Source organism: Bactrocera neohumeralis, unplaced genomic scaffold, assembly GCF_024586455.1.
Source record: "Bactrocera neohumeralis isolate Rockhampton unplaced genomic scaffold, APGP_CSIRO_Bneo_wtdbg2-racon-allhic-juicebox.fasta_v2 cluster10, whole genome shotgun sequence".
NCBI lineage: Eukaryota > Metazoa > Arthropoda > Insecta > Diptera > Tephritidae > Bactrocera > Bactrocera neohumeralis.
Genome location: NW_026089623.1, coordinates 19293306 through 19308173, shown reverse-complemented (window position 1 = coordinate 19308173; position 14868 = coordinate 19293306). Strand labels below are relative to the sequence as shown.

The 14868-nt window shown below is 35.5% G+C and overlaps 1 protein-coding gene across 3 annotated transcripts in view; it reads right to left on the bottom strand.

Annotated features, from left to right (window-relative positions):
- The window catches only part of LOC126765197 (protein diaphanous), a 284726-nt gene that overhangs the window by 47578 nt on the left and 222280 nt on the right, over nt 1-14868 (bottom strand). For all 3 annotated transcript variants that reach the window (XM_050482803.1, XM_050482800.1, XM_050482802.1), the window contains exon 4: nt 12437-13733. In XM_050482803.1, coding sequence (XP_050338760.1) covers nt 12437-13733 — 1297 coding nt within the window. The remainder of the gene's footprint in view (nt 1-12436; nt 13734-14868) is intronic.

The window sequence follows — 14868 nt, the reverse complement described above, 5'->3', positions numbered from 1 at the left end:
TTAATTTTTTTTATCTGAGGTTAAAAGCGTAATTGAAACTATGATGCGAAAATATTAAAGGGGAAATAATAGGATTCAGATTCATTGAGGTATAGAAGCGGCGACCTACAACCACTGACTAATTTCGGTTTGAAAAGTATATTACCAGAAGCAATTAATAATAGTAATACTACTTATTAAGACATCTCCTCCAGGATAATATTGCTATCGAAGACCTGTTAAAAAACAAAAAGCAGAGCATTCCTCTGAAATAGCAAAAAAAAAGGATGAAGTACCAATATAACTGGGACCAAACGTTTGTGGTATCTGGAGATTCGAAATATCCTAGTATAGCAAGCAAACTCAGCCAAAAATTTGCATAATTCTTATTATTCAAAATCTATTATTAATATAGATTTTAAAACGAAAAATATAGAACCTTATCAAAAGACTGTTTATAAATATATAGCACCTTCTGTTCATCTACTTTTGCCCATTTATTAGAGTTTTAGTATAGTTCTTACAGAAAATCAACAAGCAGGACAAATTCAACATCTCTTTAAAAAATTATTTAAATAGGCGTCCATTAGACGACCAAAAAGCTTCCAGAGCTGATTAATGTCTTCATTGTCATTAAAATATTTCGAAAGGATCTGTCGATTAATCAGGGTTATAGCCTTCACCCAGATAATTCTTGAGATTTAATTAACTGAAATGATCAATAAAATTATATACATTGTGACAAAAAAGTAAAAGGAAATTGCAATTCCTTTGGTACAAAGTCTTCATAGACGGTGTGTGTGGTGTCCGCCAAGCATTTCACAAAGTCTGGCATCTAGACCTGGTATTTAAATTAAAAGAAAAACTACCAATGCCTTATTTGCTGATAAAACCTTACTTGCACAAACGGACGTTCTACGTGAGATGCCGCGATGCTGAGTCGGATTTGAGATCTGTCTACTCGTGGCCCAAGGCCGAGTACACTGCCTGAGTGAGTACACCCCTGTCCTCTACAATATTTATACAGCAGAACTTCCAGTGGTCAACTCTGACTCCACACTGACAGAAAAGTCAGGTGGTGAATGCTCTAAATAAAGAAGGTTGGATTGAGTTATTTTATTCGGACGTTTTGTACATTATTGAGCCCACTTTTAACAATATAGGGTAATTTACTTGAAATAATAAGGCATTGGTAGTTTTTCCCTTAATTTGAATAATCGGCCTAGAGTCGAGACTTTGTCAAATGCTTGGTGGACATCTAGGAACACAGCAGAACAGTATTTAATATTTTCCATAGCATCAGTTATAAAGTGTTCTACCTTATTATATTGATCAATTGTGCCATGAAATTTTCTGAAGCCAAGCGAATACCGACTTATGCTTCAATATTTGTACATGAAAGTATTATACTGTATTGTTAAAAGTGTGCTCAAAATGTATAAAAGGTTAGTTTTATTCAAACCATCAATATTTAAGAAATAAATTCGCAAAAAGGTCTATTTTTATCCCCTCCCTTAAATAGCTGCAAATTTTTAAACGAAAAATCAAAACAATTGAATTATTGTTCACAAAGAGGTGAATAATTATTAAAATGGTCATTAGTTTCGAATTATATTACGTTGACAAAAATGTTAAGGCCAAAACTGATTTGTTGTGCCAAAGAAAAAGCCTTCGTGGGCACAGAAATCCATTCGAATTTCCTAACACCAACTAAGCCAAAAATGTATTGACAATTAAATGGCTTTTTATTAACGTTTACAGCTCTCAAGAAATGTAAAAACTTCATATAAAAAAACTCTTAAGAAATGGTCAAGAAAGTTTAACGCAGGAAGGGAGTATGCAGCTCTAAAGAAATCTAGTACTAATTTTTAATACATTTTTTCAATGAAATGCGTATATGGCAATCCTGGTTTTGCGAAGAAACATGAAATCAACAATTGTTTCTTGAAGGAAAATCAAAGTAATCAGTACATTCATCCTACAATTAGTTAAAATTATTATTAAGAAATTTAATTAATTTTGTATAAAACTTTCCAATTTTCATTCATATTCCTTAAATTGCAATGAAGATATTTATATCCGCATACTTATACAAATAAGTTTATTTTCTCTTGCTCTTCTAATAAGGATCATTCACAATGCGTTACCAGCTGTCAAAATTACTTGACTTCAGCTCAAGAAATAATTAATTGTTTTTCTTGGGCAATTATTTAAGAGCTTATTAAATGAGATGAAGGAACCTTACCACCAACTCTTTATTTCCTTGCTGGTTGTGCTCTATGGTTCTTACAAAACCTGATAATATTTGTATGATGTGCACACCGCAAAATGCAAATAACTGAAGAGGACCAAAGTAACATCACTCGGCCTCAAAAGTTAACTTGATTCATTGCGAAAAATACATTTGTTGTCCACTACAAAATAGTTTTTGAGAAATTTTTCAAAACTAAGTATTTATAAAAATTGAATCAGCTGTTTTGGAACAAAATTTAAACCCAGTACTTAGGTAAAGCGACAAGTATGTTCACAGTTAAGTGTTTTAACGAAGTATCAACCAACGAATTACCAGATTAACAAGTTCGGTCTGAATATACCTCTCATATTCCTACGAATTTCTTAGTTATATTCTAATGTTTCCAAATTGCAATACCGGGATTTTACTTCACGAGCTCAACAAATGTTTCACCTTTCTATCGATTTGTTATAAAAATTGTTCATTTTTGATACTCTAGTCAACCCCACTGACACAGAGTTGAAAGCCGTAATACCAAAAAAAAGAGAAGTTTGCCAGCACTTCAATCGAAGTTTTTTGTTAACGGTTGTTAATTTTAGATTATAATGTAAATCAATAAATTTTACTTATACCTAGTTCTACTAATCTACCACTCGCTTATTTGTTGTAAAATGAATATATCTTGTGGTTTTTTAATATCTATTTTAAAAGATGTATATTTAGAAGTAAATATGTCATATCAATATATTTTCTCAGTCGATAAAGCAGCAGAGACACTTTTGATGAAATTCAGTGTTTTCAAATACTGTTTTCCAATAAATCTTGTGGCGTATTTAGTCAGTGAGTTATCGCACTTTCAATAGTTTTCAACATAATGGGAAGTACACGTGGTTATTATCTGATTATACCAATTTTCACAGCGTGTGAAGAACTGTTAAAAATAATATTTCTATTAACGTTTAAATAGCTGACGCAGTTTGAAAGATACATACATTAAACCATTTTGAGTGCGGAGTTTCAGCCAACAGATGTTTCTCCTTATCGCAATCAACTATACCCAAATACAGTTCTATATCTTCATACAAGGCGACTACTTTTCGTGCGACTTCTTCCATCAAACCTTGAAGAAAATAATTCGAGTTGCAAAACTTAATCGAGCAGGTACTATCTTCTATAAGACTGTACATCTGTTGGAGTACGCTGATGATATTGATATCATTGGCCTCAACATCCAAACCGTTAGTTATGCTTTCACCAGACTGGATAAGGAAGCGAAGCAAATGGGTCTGGTAGTGAACAAGGGCAAGACGAAATATCTCCTGTCATCAAACAATCAATCGTCGCACTCGCGACTTAGCTCCCAAGTTACTATTGACAGTCACATCTTCGAAGTCGTAGATAATATCGGCAATGTCAGCCTCGAAATCCAACGCAGAATATCTCTTGCCAGCAGTAAAGTTTTCTCTCGACGAACAAAGACCAAACTCTATAAGTCACTCATTAGACCCGACTTGCTATATAGTGCAGAGGCATGGTCAATGACAACATCTGATGAGTCGACGTTACGAGTTTTCGAGAGAAAGATTCTGCGGATGATTTATGGTCCTTTGCGCATTGGCCACGGCGAATAGCACATTCGATGGAACGATGATCTCTATGAGATAAACGACGACATTGACATAGTTCATAGAATTAAAACAGCGGCTACGCTGGCGTCCGAATGAACGAAAACACTCCACAGGAAGACCTCCACTCCATTGGAAAAACTAGGTGGAGAAGTCATTAGCTTCGATTGGAATCTCAAATTGGGCCAAGCAGCGAAAAGATAAAACGATTGGCGCACTGTGGTAAACTCGGCTATTACCGCGTAAGCGGTGTCTACGCCGATAAAGAAGAGTTTTAAAATATTCTTAAAAATTAAAATTCAAAACCAATTCGATCATGTTTTGATAGATGGACGACATGTTTCTAGTGTCTTTGTGCGAACGCTCCGAGAACCTAACATCCACTATCTTGTTGTAGTGAAGATACGCGGCCGCCTCTGTATATCCAAGCACGCCCATCAACAACTACAGGGAAGGTTTTCTACTCAAACTGTCTTGGTCTACCTCGCAACTTTACAATCGATCATAACACGTGCGGGATGGGATAGATAACCAGAGTTGAAGAGGGAAGCGAGATGTATTTGCAGACAAACAAAGAGAGGCCGAAATGCGCGAGTATGAAGAGCTTGACAAGCTGGCCGACAGGGGTAATGCTCTAAAATTCTACGAAAAGATACGGCGACTAACGGAGAGTTTCAAACCCGGAGCATACTCTTGTGGTGACCTAGTGACTAATGCCCAGAGCGTAGAAAAATTAGGCAGGGAACACTTGTCCAGCCTGCTGAATGGCAGTGAAATTATAACGCCAGGAGAAGGTGAACCCGATTCCACAATCGGTGACGATGGAGCAGACGTTTCATTGCCCGACCAAGAAGAAGTTCGAATAGCAATTACCAGTCTGAAGAACAACAAAGTGGCGGGGGCCGACGGATTGCCGGCCGAGCTATTCAAGCACGGCGGCGAAGAACTGATAAGGAGCATGCATCAGCACTAATACGTCTGTGTGAACTGACGTTGAGCAATACCAATGGCTCCGTCAGGATCGGGAATGACCTCTACGAGCCGTTCGATACCAAACGAGGTTTCAGGCAAAGTGACTCTCTTTCGTGTGACTTCTTCAACCTACTTCTGGAGGAAATAATTCGAGCTGCAGAACTATACAGAGAAGGCACCATCTTAAAGAAGAGTGTACAACTGCTGGCGTATGCCGATGATATTGATATCATTGGCCTTAACAACCGCGTTAGTTCTGCTCCACCGATGCAACAAGGGCATGACGAAATATCTCCTGTCATCAAACAAACAGTCATCGCACTCGGGAATAGGCACCCCCGACACTGTTGACAATCATAAATTCGAAGTCATAGATAATTTAATTTATTTTGGAAACAGCATCAACACCAAAAACAATGTCAGCCTCGAAATCCAACGCAGAATATCTCTTTCTAACAGGTGCTACTTCGCACTAAGTAGGCAGTTGAGAAGTAAAGTCCTCTCTCGACGAACAAAAACACAACACTATATCTTTTATTATTCCCGTCTTGCTATATGTTGCAGAGGCTTGGACGATGACAACATCTGATGAGTCGGCCTTAAGAGTTTTCTAGAGAAAGGTTCTGCGAAAGATTTATGGTCCTTTGCGCGTTGGCACCAGCGAATATCGCATTCGATGAAACGATGAGCTGTATGAGATATACGACGCCATTGACATAGTTCGGCGGAATAAAAAACATAGGTTACGCTGGCTAGGTCATGTTGTCCGAATGGAATCGAATCCAATACGAATTCAGCTTTGTTTCACCGTTTTGTCGTCAATACTTTTTGTATTTTACACACTTTAAGGGGGTATTCTGGTTTAGAAGCCCGAATTTTAGTTTTTTTTTGACGCAATAAAAAAAATCAAAAATTATTTTGATTATCCATTTTTTACATGCTTTTTATTGATATTCTAAAAATACAAAACATAATTAAAATGTTGAAAAAAAATTAAATTAAAAAAACTGAAGGTCGGCGAAGTAGAGACTGTTGAAACAATGGCTTGTCCTGGTGTGCAGGATGTAAATCCTTTCCATGACCTAAACTGAAAATTTATGCGAAATCAGTGAAGAGTAAAAGTATAGTTATCGCACTACGAAACGTTTTAAAAAAAAAAAAAATTTTTACAAAATGGTGGAGGTTTGAAAAAAAAGTTTCGTATTTTCCCTTTTTTTTGTGGTTCGGAATTTAAAAAAAAATTCATTCGAAAGCTCTTCGTAGTGCGATACTATAATGGATAAGAAAACTCTGTATAAAATTTCATGTGAATCAGTTGAGTAGAACTTGAGATATCATGCACACCGTTTCTAGAAAAGTACTTATGAGAAAAACGAGTTTAAAGTTTGAGAACTAGTCGCGCGCAGTCGGAGTCGGAAATGAGCTGTAACTCGGAAAATAAATTAACTTCGAAAAATCCTCTTAGGGACATTTTCTTGAAGGGTTATACTATAAAAATATGCAAAAAAAATCGATTTTTTCGAATTTCTAAACCAGAATACCCCCGTAAGTTGCGTGCTTTGGATCAATGTCCAGCGAACGCGAATGGTTCCATAGTACTTGTAAGAACATTGAGGTATGAAAATTGGTCCTTTATTGGTGTACTCGGTGGACAATTGTTGTGTTATCGAATCCAATTTTGTTCGAATTCAGTTTTGTTTCACCGCTTCAGAATTTGTCGTCCTTCTCTAAACGTTGTTTAGCAAAGTTCAGCCGTGCTCTTTTGAACCACAACGTTTTTTTTTAATCAACTTTTCAATCAACTGAGCATGATGACGCTTTCGTACAAGTTTACTGGGTATGTTAAACCCAAATTCCTCATGTACTTCAGCCATAATCTCTCGGGGGAATTTAAAAGGATCAGCCTTACTTTTTCTGATAATGTCTCTATCAGCATGTTCCGCTATTTTACGTGAAGGAGTTTTCGATTTTTTCTTCAGTAAATTAGGATGACTTTTTACAATATTGATGGCGTTATATACCATTTCCCTCCTCGGACAATTCTTCATTTATATACTTATATTTTCGTCTTGTTAGAATGCGATTGTAAGAAGTAACAAAGTATAACAAATTACAACGAATCAGCATCAAAAGTGTCGTCGTAAATACAAAACAAAACATAATTTTTAGTTTCTGCCTAATTTAGTTAGGGCTTAGAAATTAGAAGTTAGCTCCAAAATCGAAAGTAGACTACATAATATTATTAATAACGAAATAGCTCTAAAATAAAAGTAAATTACATATTATATTCAATAACGATGTATGTATGTAATACGCTGATTTTCGAGCATCGAAAGCAAATATTTCGATTTTGGAGGGTTATTTCAAAACACGGAGAAACTAATTTCACTCTTCTTCTTAATTGGTGTAGACACCGCTTACGCGATTATAGCGGAGTTAGCAACAGCGCGCCAGTCGTTTCTTTTTTTCGCTACGTGGCGCCAATTGGATGTTCCAAGCGAAGCCAGGTCCTTCTCCACTTGGTCCTTCCAACAGAGTGGAGGTCTTCCTGGTGGTTTCTTCCATCCGGACAACATGACTTCGCCAGCGTAGCCGCTGTCTTTTAATTCGCTGAACTATGTCAATGTCGTCGTATATTTCGAACAGCTCATCGTTCCATCGAATGCGATATTCGCCGTGGCCAATGCGCAAAGGACCATAAATCTTTCGCAGAACCTTTCTCTCGAAAACTCGTAACGTCGACTCATCGGTTGCTGTCATCGTTCAAGCCTCTGCACCATATAGCAGGACGGGAATTCTTCTCGACAAAAGTGGAAACATCGCTAACACTTTAGCGAGAATTTTTGTTACAATTTTAAATGTGGATTAGACCTCATCAAGATTGCATAGATGGATCATCCAGAACCAGTGTTTATCGATGATATGGTGAATTCACTCGAGGCCGTGGATCATTCTAAGATGATTTTCGGGAATCAGTTGTTGTTCCGGAAACTATTGATGCTGCGCTGAAATTGATATTGCAAGATTGTCATGTGACCTATCGTGTGACTGAGACAACTATGGGTATTTGTAAGACTAGCATACATTCAATATTTCATGAACATTTGACTGTAAAAAATTTGTTCAGGTTGGATCCCACACATTTGTCAATCGCTCAAAAGAAAGATCGTGCCGATTGGCCGAGAGAAATGTTAACAAAACACGATAGCAGTATTCGAAACACGTTTATGACATCGTGACAGGTGTGAACCTCTGTATGTGTGTGTCCTATTTTTATTCCCGTTCGTTAAAAATAAACTAATAGGTCATGGCATGTTTTGGAGATACCTCAATGAGAGTGGCAAAAGTACTTCGACAATTGGTTCAAAAAGTATCGAGAATTTTGTGTTTTTTCAAAAATTATTTATTTATGTATTCATGAATATCTATTTTGTCCCCTTCAAAGTAATCCCCATGAGATATTATACACTTGTGCCAACGGTTTTTCCAATCTTCGAAGCACTTCAAAAAATCTTCATTTTTTTTTTTCTTCTTCAGCTCCTCCTTCGATGCCGTCTTTATCTCGTCAAGAGAAGCGTAACGTCGTCCTTTCATGGGCCTCTTCAGTTTAGGGAACAAGAAAAAGTCACAGGAGGCCAGATCTGGGGAATACGGTGGCTGCGGCATCATTAGTGTGTTGCTTTATGGCCAAAAAGTCGCGCACAAGCAACGATGTGTAAGCAGAGGCGTTATCGTGGTGCAAAAGCCAATTTTTGTTTTTCCACAAATCCGGGCGTTTCTGGCGGATTGCTTCGCGCATATCTTGCCAATCGATATGTTTAGGTCCTCAGCAACTTCTCTAACGGTGATTCGACGATTGGCCAATACCATTTTCTCCACTTCATTAATTTTTTCGTCTGTTGTTGAAGTGCTCGGGCGTCCGACACGCTCTTCGTCGTTCACATCTTCTCGGCCTTCTGAGAACATTTTGTACCACCTTATCCGTATGCCACAGTCAACATTCGGAATGCATCCGCGCACTTAATTTCGTTTTTCACACAAAATTTGATACAGGTTCTTTGATCCATTTTTTTGAATAGGTAAAAATCGAAGACGAAACCAATGGTGTCACAGAATCTGTTTGGACTTTCGTCTTTTCGAACATACGCAAAACCAATATTCGAATCAGCTGTTTACTAATGTGACATAATTTGCAAATGAATACATTAGGAAACAATCCTATTAAGGTTTTTAATGAGTTCCGCATTAAGGAAAAATTTTAAGAGATAACAATTATCGAATGTTATCCATTTGGGTGTTAAATTACGTTAATCACGTTTTGTAAATCTAATATCTTTAAATATCCGGATTTTTTTTCCAAAAACTCAATAATTAAGACATTTCGTGTTTTATACTTATTTATGTTTTCCTTTATAGAAATAAAGATAAATTAATTCGAAATAATAAAATAATTTTATTTCTTAACTCTTTCAAATCTGTGAGCGACTATGTTCTTGCTTGGTTTCTGATAGCAAAACCGATAAAATTGGTTTCCGTGACATCCATAACCGATACAAACTCTATTTCGAATATCAAAGGAATAATATCTGAATTCATGCCACCTACTACTTTTTTTGATCGGTTTCAGTTCCGATTCCTATCATAACTGTCAGATTCCACAACACCCCTGAATGATTTCATTTACAACATTGCTAAAATATTTATTTGCCTTCGATCCAAGTCCTGCATCCCTTAACCGTTACCTGTTTCTCCTTAATGTTTAACTTTTGGTGCTTCTTCTTCTTCTTCTTTACTGTCATAGACGCCGCTTACGCGATTATAGCCGATTTAACAATAGCACGCCAGCCGTTTCTTCTTTTGGCAACATGGCGCGAATTGGAAATGCCAAGGTACTTCTCAACCTGGTCTTTCCAACGGAGTGGAGCTTCTCCTCTTCCTCTGATTCCCCCGGCGAGTACTGCGTCGAATACTTTCAGAGCTGGAGTGTTTTCGACCATTCGGACGACATGACCTAGCCAGCCTACACTACCAGACCCATCTGCTTCCTTTTCTTATCCAGTTGGGAGAATTAATATCAATATCATCGTCAGCAGCTGTACACTCTTATAGAAGATTGTACCTGCTCGATTAAGTTCTGTAGCTCGAATTATTTTCTCCAAGTGCAGATTGAAGAAGTCGCAAGAAAGGGAGTCGCATTGTCTAAAACTTTGGTAATTGGTAATACCCGAAAATATATCCCCTCTACCTTTAAACCACCAACGTCTAACTTAAGATACACAGGCCAAGAAAGAACAATTTAGGACCTAAAATTTTTATTTCAATTCTTCATTTGCATGAAATATGTACTACTGTGATCAAATTGAAAGGTGAATTTTGTCCATTTCATCTCCTTCAAAGTAATCCCCTCCCGCTGCAATACGGTGTCCTCTGAGTGGTTGTTGTTGTTGTATCGGTAGAGTTCTCGGAGTGGTTATGCGGAGCGGCACGATATAAGTTGAAAATGTGGCGAAATGATCACGAATATCCAATGCAATACGAGATGGGGCTTACGCACTTCTTTGATGGTGTCTGCTATTTCCTAAATGTATTTTTTGCAGACGCCCACTTAACTGCGTTTAACTTTTAATGAAATGTTTCTAGGGAAAAAGCTATTAAAGGGGGAGCCTGCTCTAGAAGCTTCATAAAATCGATTTTTTTTTTTGCTTAAATCTCTTTAAAAATTATCTAAGAATATATCCCCAAATGGAATTCGAAATATTGTCGACGCTAGAAGGGAAATAGTGACCGAGCGTCTAGCAGATATATAAGCGATTGGGCAGAAAGCGAAAACTTTGACGCGCGATTTCTCGGTTTTTAATTTTTCCAATTTTTCTTAATTGGAGGGCAGGATAGAAAAAAACTAAACGTCGTATGGAATTGGGGCAAAATTTATAATCTTTGGCATTAAACTATCTTCTACTTAAGGGGATATACCAGTGTGACACTTTCAAAAAACAAATTTTTTTTTTTTGCTTTTTTCGATAGCTTATATATTCAAAAATATCCTGTGAAATCGGCGAGGTCGTATTTTAAATAGTTTTTGAATGGCAGCGTTCTAAATAGCGACCGCTCAGAGGTGCAAACATATATAAGTGAAACTTTAAACGCGTTTTTCTCGAAACGACATTTTTCAAATTTGCTGACATTATAACTCAACGAGAAATTAACCGATCGACTTCAAATTAAAACTGGATATAGTTGAATACATTTGCTATACAATAGACTACGATCTTTTTGATTGGCTGAAAATTGTCAATTTGGCATTAAAAAAACGACAGATTTTTCGTAAAAAACGATTTTTTTTTTCAAAATGGCGCCATTTTCTTAATTTTTGATATTTTTCAAAGATCGTAGTCCATTGTATAGAAAATATATTTAAGTTTAATAAACATTTTGAATTTTTTTGTTTCAGCTACTCAATCGACCGGAATCATGCCAGCAGTTGAGGCACTTTTTTATTTAGCACTTCCGCAGACAGCACATTACTCCGTTATTTTTCAATATTTTTGTAAAATTTTTTTTTTTTTAATATAGCTAAAAATATACTTTATTACGTCCATAGAACGTCGAAACATTCAATCTAGTACTTTCTTTTAAAAAAATTCACGAAAATCGCCTAATTTTTCATGCGTCACACTGGTATAGCCCCTTAAACTAAAAAAAACTAAAAAACGTCAAATTTGAACATATTTTTAAACAACATAAAGTAAAATTTTTTTGGTGAAAAAATTAACCTTTTTTAAATTTTTAAAATTGTTTAGAATCTTACACTTTTTTGGAATTTTCTTAGTTTAACTAGAAGATACGTTATTTACAAATATGAATCTCTTTGAATTTTTTGTTTCCAACAGAAATTGCGACCTGCATCCTGCCCGCCGCTGACGAATGCACATTCGAGATACTTCGGGCGATTGCTTGTCAAAGCCAGAATTTCAAAGAATTTGTACCCAAAAAATTTTCGGATGATGTTGAAATATATAACTATAAACCTTAAAAATTTAACTTTAAAAAATTATTTCTTTCCCTCCCAAAAAAATTCTGAAACAAAATCCATTTTTTGAAGTCTCTGAAGCAGGCGCTCCCCTTATGACCTCTTTCGTAGAGCGAAAATATAATTTTTTCAAAGTTATAGGTTTATGGTACTTGCTTTAAGCTAAATAAAAAAAATCCCATAATATATAAATGGGAAAGAAAGATTATTTAGACACGGTTGTCTGGAGATTTTTACCAAGAAAAAAAATCGACAAGTTGTGTTTCCCGTGGAATCCAGACTAAAAAGTCGTTGAAAATATCTTGTCACAAACACAAGTGCTTGGCACGAAGATTTAGTGAAATCATCGAAAGATAATCCATTCATCTCTGTTCATGACAATACAAATGAAGATTCGCAATCAAGAATTCGAAAAAAAAATTGTCAGAAGGCACTGAAGAATTGTTAATAAAAATATGTATTAGAATACGTGAAAATATAATTTGAAATTTGATCAGATGGTATGAATTCGAATTTTTTTTCTTTATTTTTAAAAATAATTTAAGAAACATAAGAAAAATTATACATTTTAATATAGCGACCTGTATAATCACTTACCTAGTACATCAACATGCTGACGGCAGTCGTATGAGAATTCACCCATTATGTCATTAAACTTATCATCATCGCATTGAGGTACTTTATTATTTTTTAAATCTGTCTCCAGCGACTTTAGAGAGGAAATCATTTGACGCATAGCTCTCTGAATCGAGTCTAAATTTACTCGAGAAGCTTTATCAATATGTGTTAAATCGTTATAAAAATCAAGTATATCGGTAAACTCATTTTCTATTACTTTTACTAAATAATGCAAAAGAGTATGTCGGTTATCAATATCTTTAGTATTACAAAGTTTTGCAAGATATGACATGTCAAATCCATAGGCTGCTTCGCTTTTTGATCCTGAATTCAAATAGTTTCCCATTAATAAAATTAGTTCTAAAACTTTTGCAAATTTTTTACTGTTACGAACTTCTTCACAAGCTGCTGTTCCAGCTACAATATCAGGCTTAATATCTTGAATGACATCAGAGTAGGTTAATTTAAAATTAAGGTGGTGAAGCCGCGGCAGTAGTCTTTTTATTTCGCTAATAGTGGCAGCAAATTGCTCTACTGGGGACAGCGGTTCTGCTTTTGCTTTTATATCTTGAAGTTGTTTTAATTGATCTGGTGATGGCAAATACTGAATTAAATTCTGTAGTATGTTTGAAGATAATATATCGGTATCACAGCGCAAAAGACAAATTTTAATTTGCTCGTTTGATAAGTGTTTTAATGGCCCCCCAAGCAATATGGCTAAATTTTGGGCTGATTTAGAATCAAGTACCCGTAAGCTTATATTTTTTTTTACTAGGGTGTTTGCTTTATCAACCGCATCATTTTGATACTTCTTTACTGGTTTTGATGAAAATCTCTCAGAGAGTTCAGAAAGAAATTGCTTCGATGCTAAACGATCTTCTTCGCAACTAAGCCAAAAAGATTTATCCGACATTATTTGAGGTGATACAACTTTCCAATTTATGCGTTTCATTGGATTTCCTACTTCCCATTTCTTCTTCGGTTTAAACCCATTTGGAAGTTCATTAACCAGAAAAGAGGATTGTTGGCCCTCTTTAGCTCCAGGCACAGATATTAATCCGAAATTAGATGGTGGTGGTGGTGGAGGTGGAGGCCCAAAATTTGTAGGAGGTGTTGGAGCGTGGCAATTCGGCATTGGTGGGGGTGGTGGGGGTGGTGGATTTGGTGTACCTTTTATGAACGATGGTGGAGGAGGTGGTGGTGGTGGTGGTGGCGTTGGTATTGGTATCATTGTGGAAGTTCTCGATATATTACAATCTGCTTGTGTTGTTTTTAACTGTGTACAAAGAAAAATAATATTAAAGACACGGATATAATTATACTCGTATAAGCAAATTAAATAATAAATTTATAAATTTAAGCTAACGTCAATTATAACTACAAATAAAAGCTGGAAGACATGACTCTATCTATTTTACAAAAAGCAAAATAAATATATCCACAAAAACCTAGTGCATTTATGATGAAATATTATTATTTATTGTTTTGAACGGTAAAATTTCAGTAAGGGTGTAGAACTAGAGACCGTAACCATTATAAGTTTTATTTAAAAATGACATAATATTAATTTTGAAATAAAACCTAATCAATATTTTTGAGCAAAAAAAAAAAATAAAACCTTTACTTTCGAGCAAAAAGAATAAAAAATCACAATAATGATTATTTACAATTTTTATTTAATTTTTTGCTTAAAATAGTAGTTCCCGCTTTTATATCACAGGTTTCTTATAAATCATGCAAAACAGGATATATATACCCTGTGGGTGAAATTGGATGGCCCTAGCTAAATAATAAATTCGTTTGATATTAATTTTTTTGTACTTTTCGGAGGAACGGAATTGCCCCCTTTCCACTTACCATAACATACATTTGATCCGTGAGATTTGTATTAAAATGACATGCAATGAAAGAGGCAAAAACTTTCACACCTTCAAGTAAATCACAAATAATGATTTTTTTACTTAAAATTAATGAAAAAAAAAATTTTGAAAATGTGATTAAAGTGGTCGTGCACCTAATTTACAACGCAAGTATATTTTTCACTTCTTTAGTAAATTATAATATTTTATGTAAGACTTTTATTGTATTTTTATTGAAAGTAACTAAATTTTATCATTTTGGTGAAACAATATTTTAGGTAAAAAGGAAATATTGTACTGAAGATACTAGGACATCATTCAGTTACGGCAGTATTCGAAGTCATACGGTGAAATAGCAAATTGCTCAATATTTCAAAAGGTCTGGTATTTAATGCAACCAATTATTATAACACCCGTTCGCACGACATTTTACATATTAGACTGGACGAAATGAGAACTCGCTAGCTCAAGACACTATTAAAAGGCGACTTCGAGAAACACGACTGTTTGAAAGGTTTTACTGGAAGAAGCCTCTGATCTCTAACGCAATAG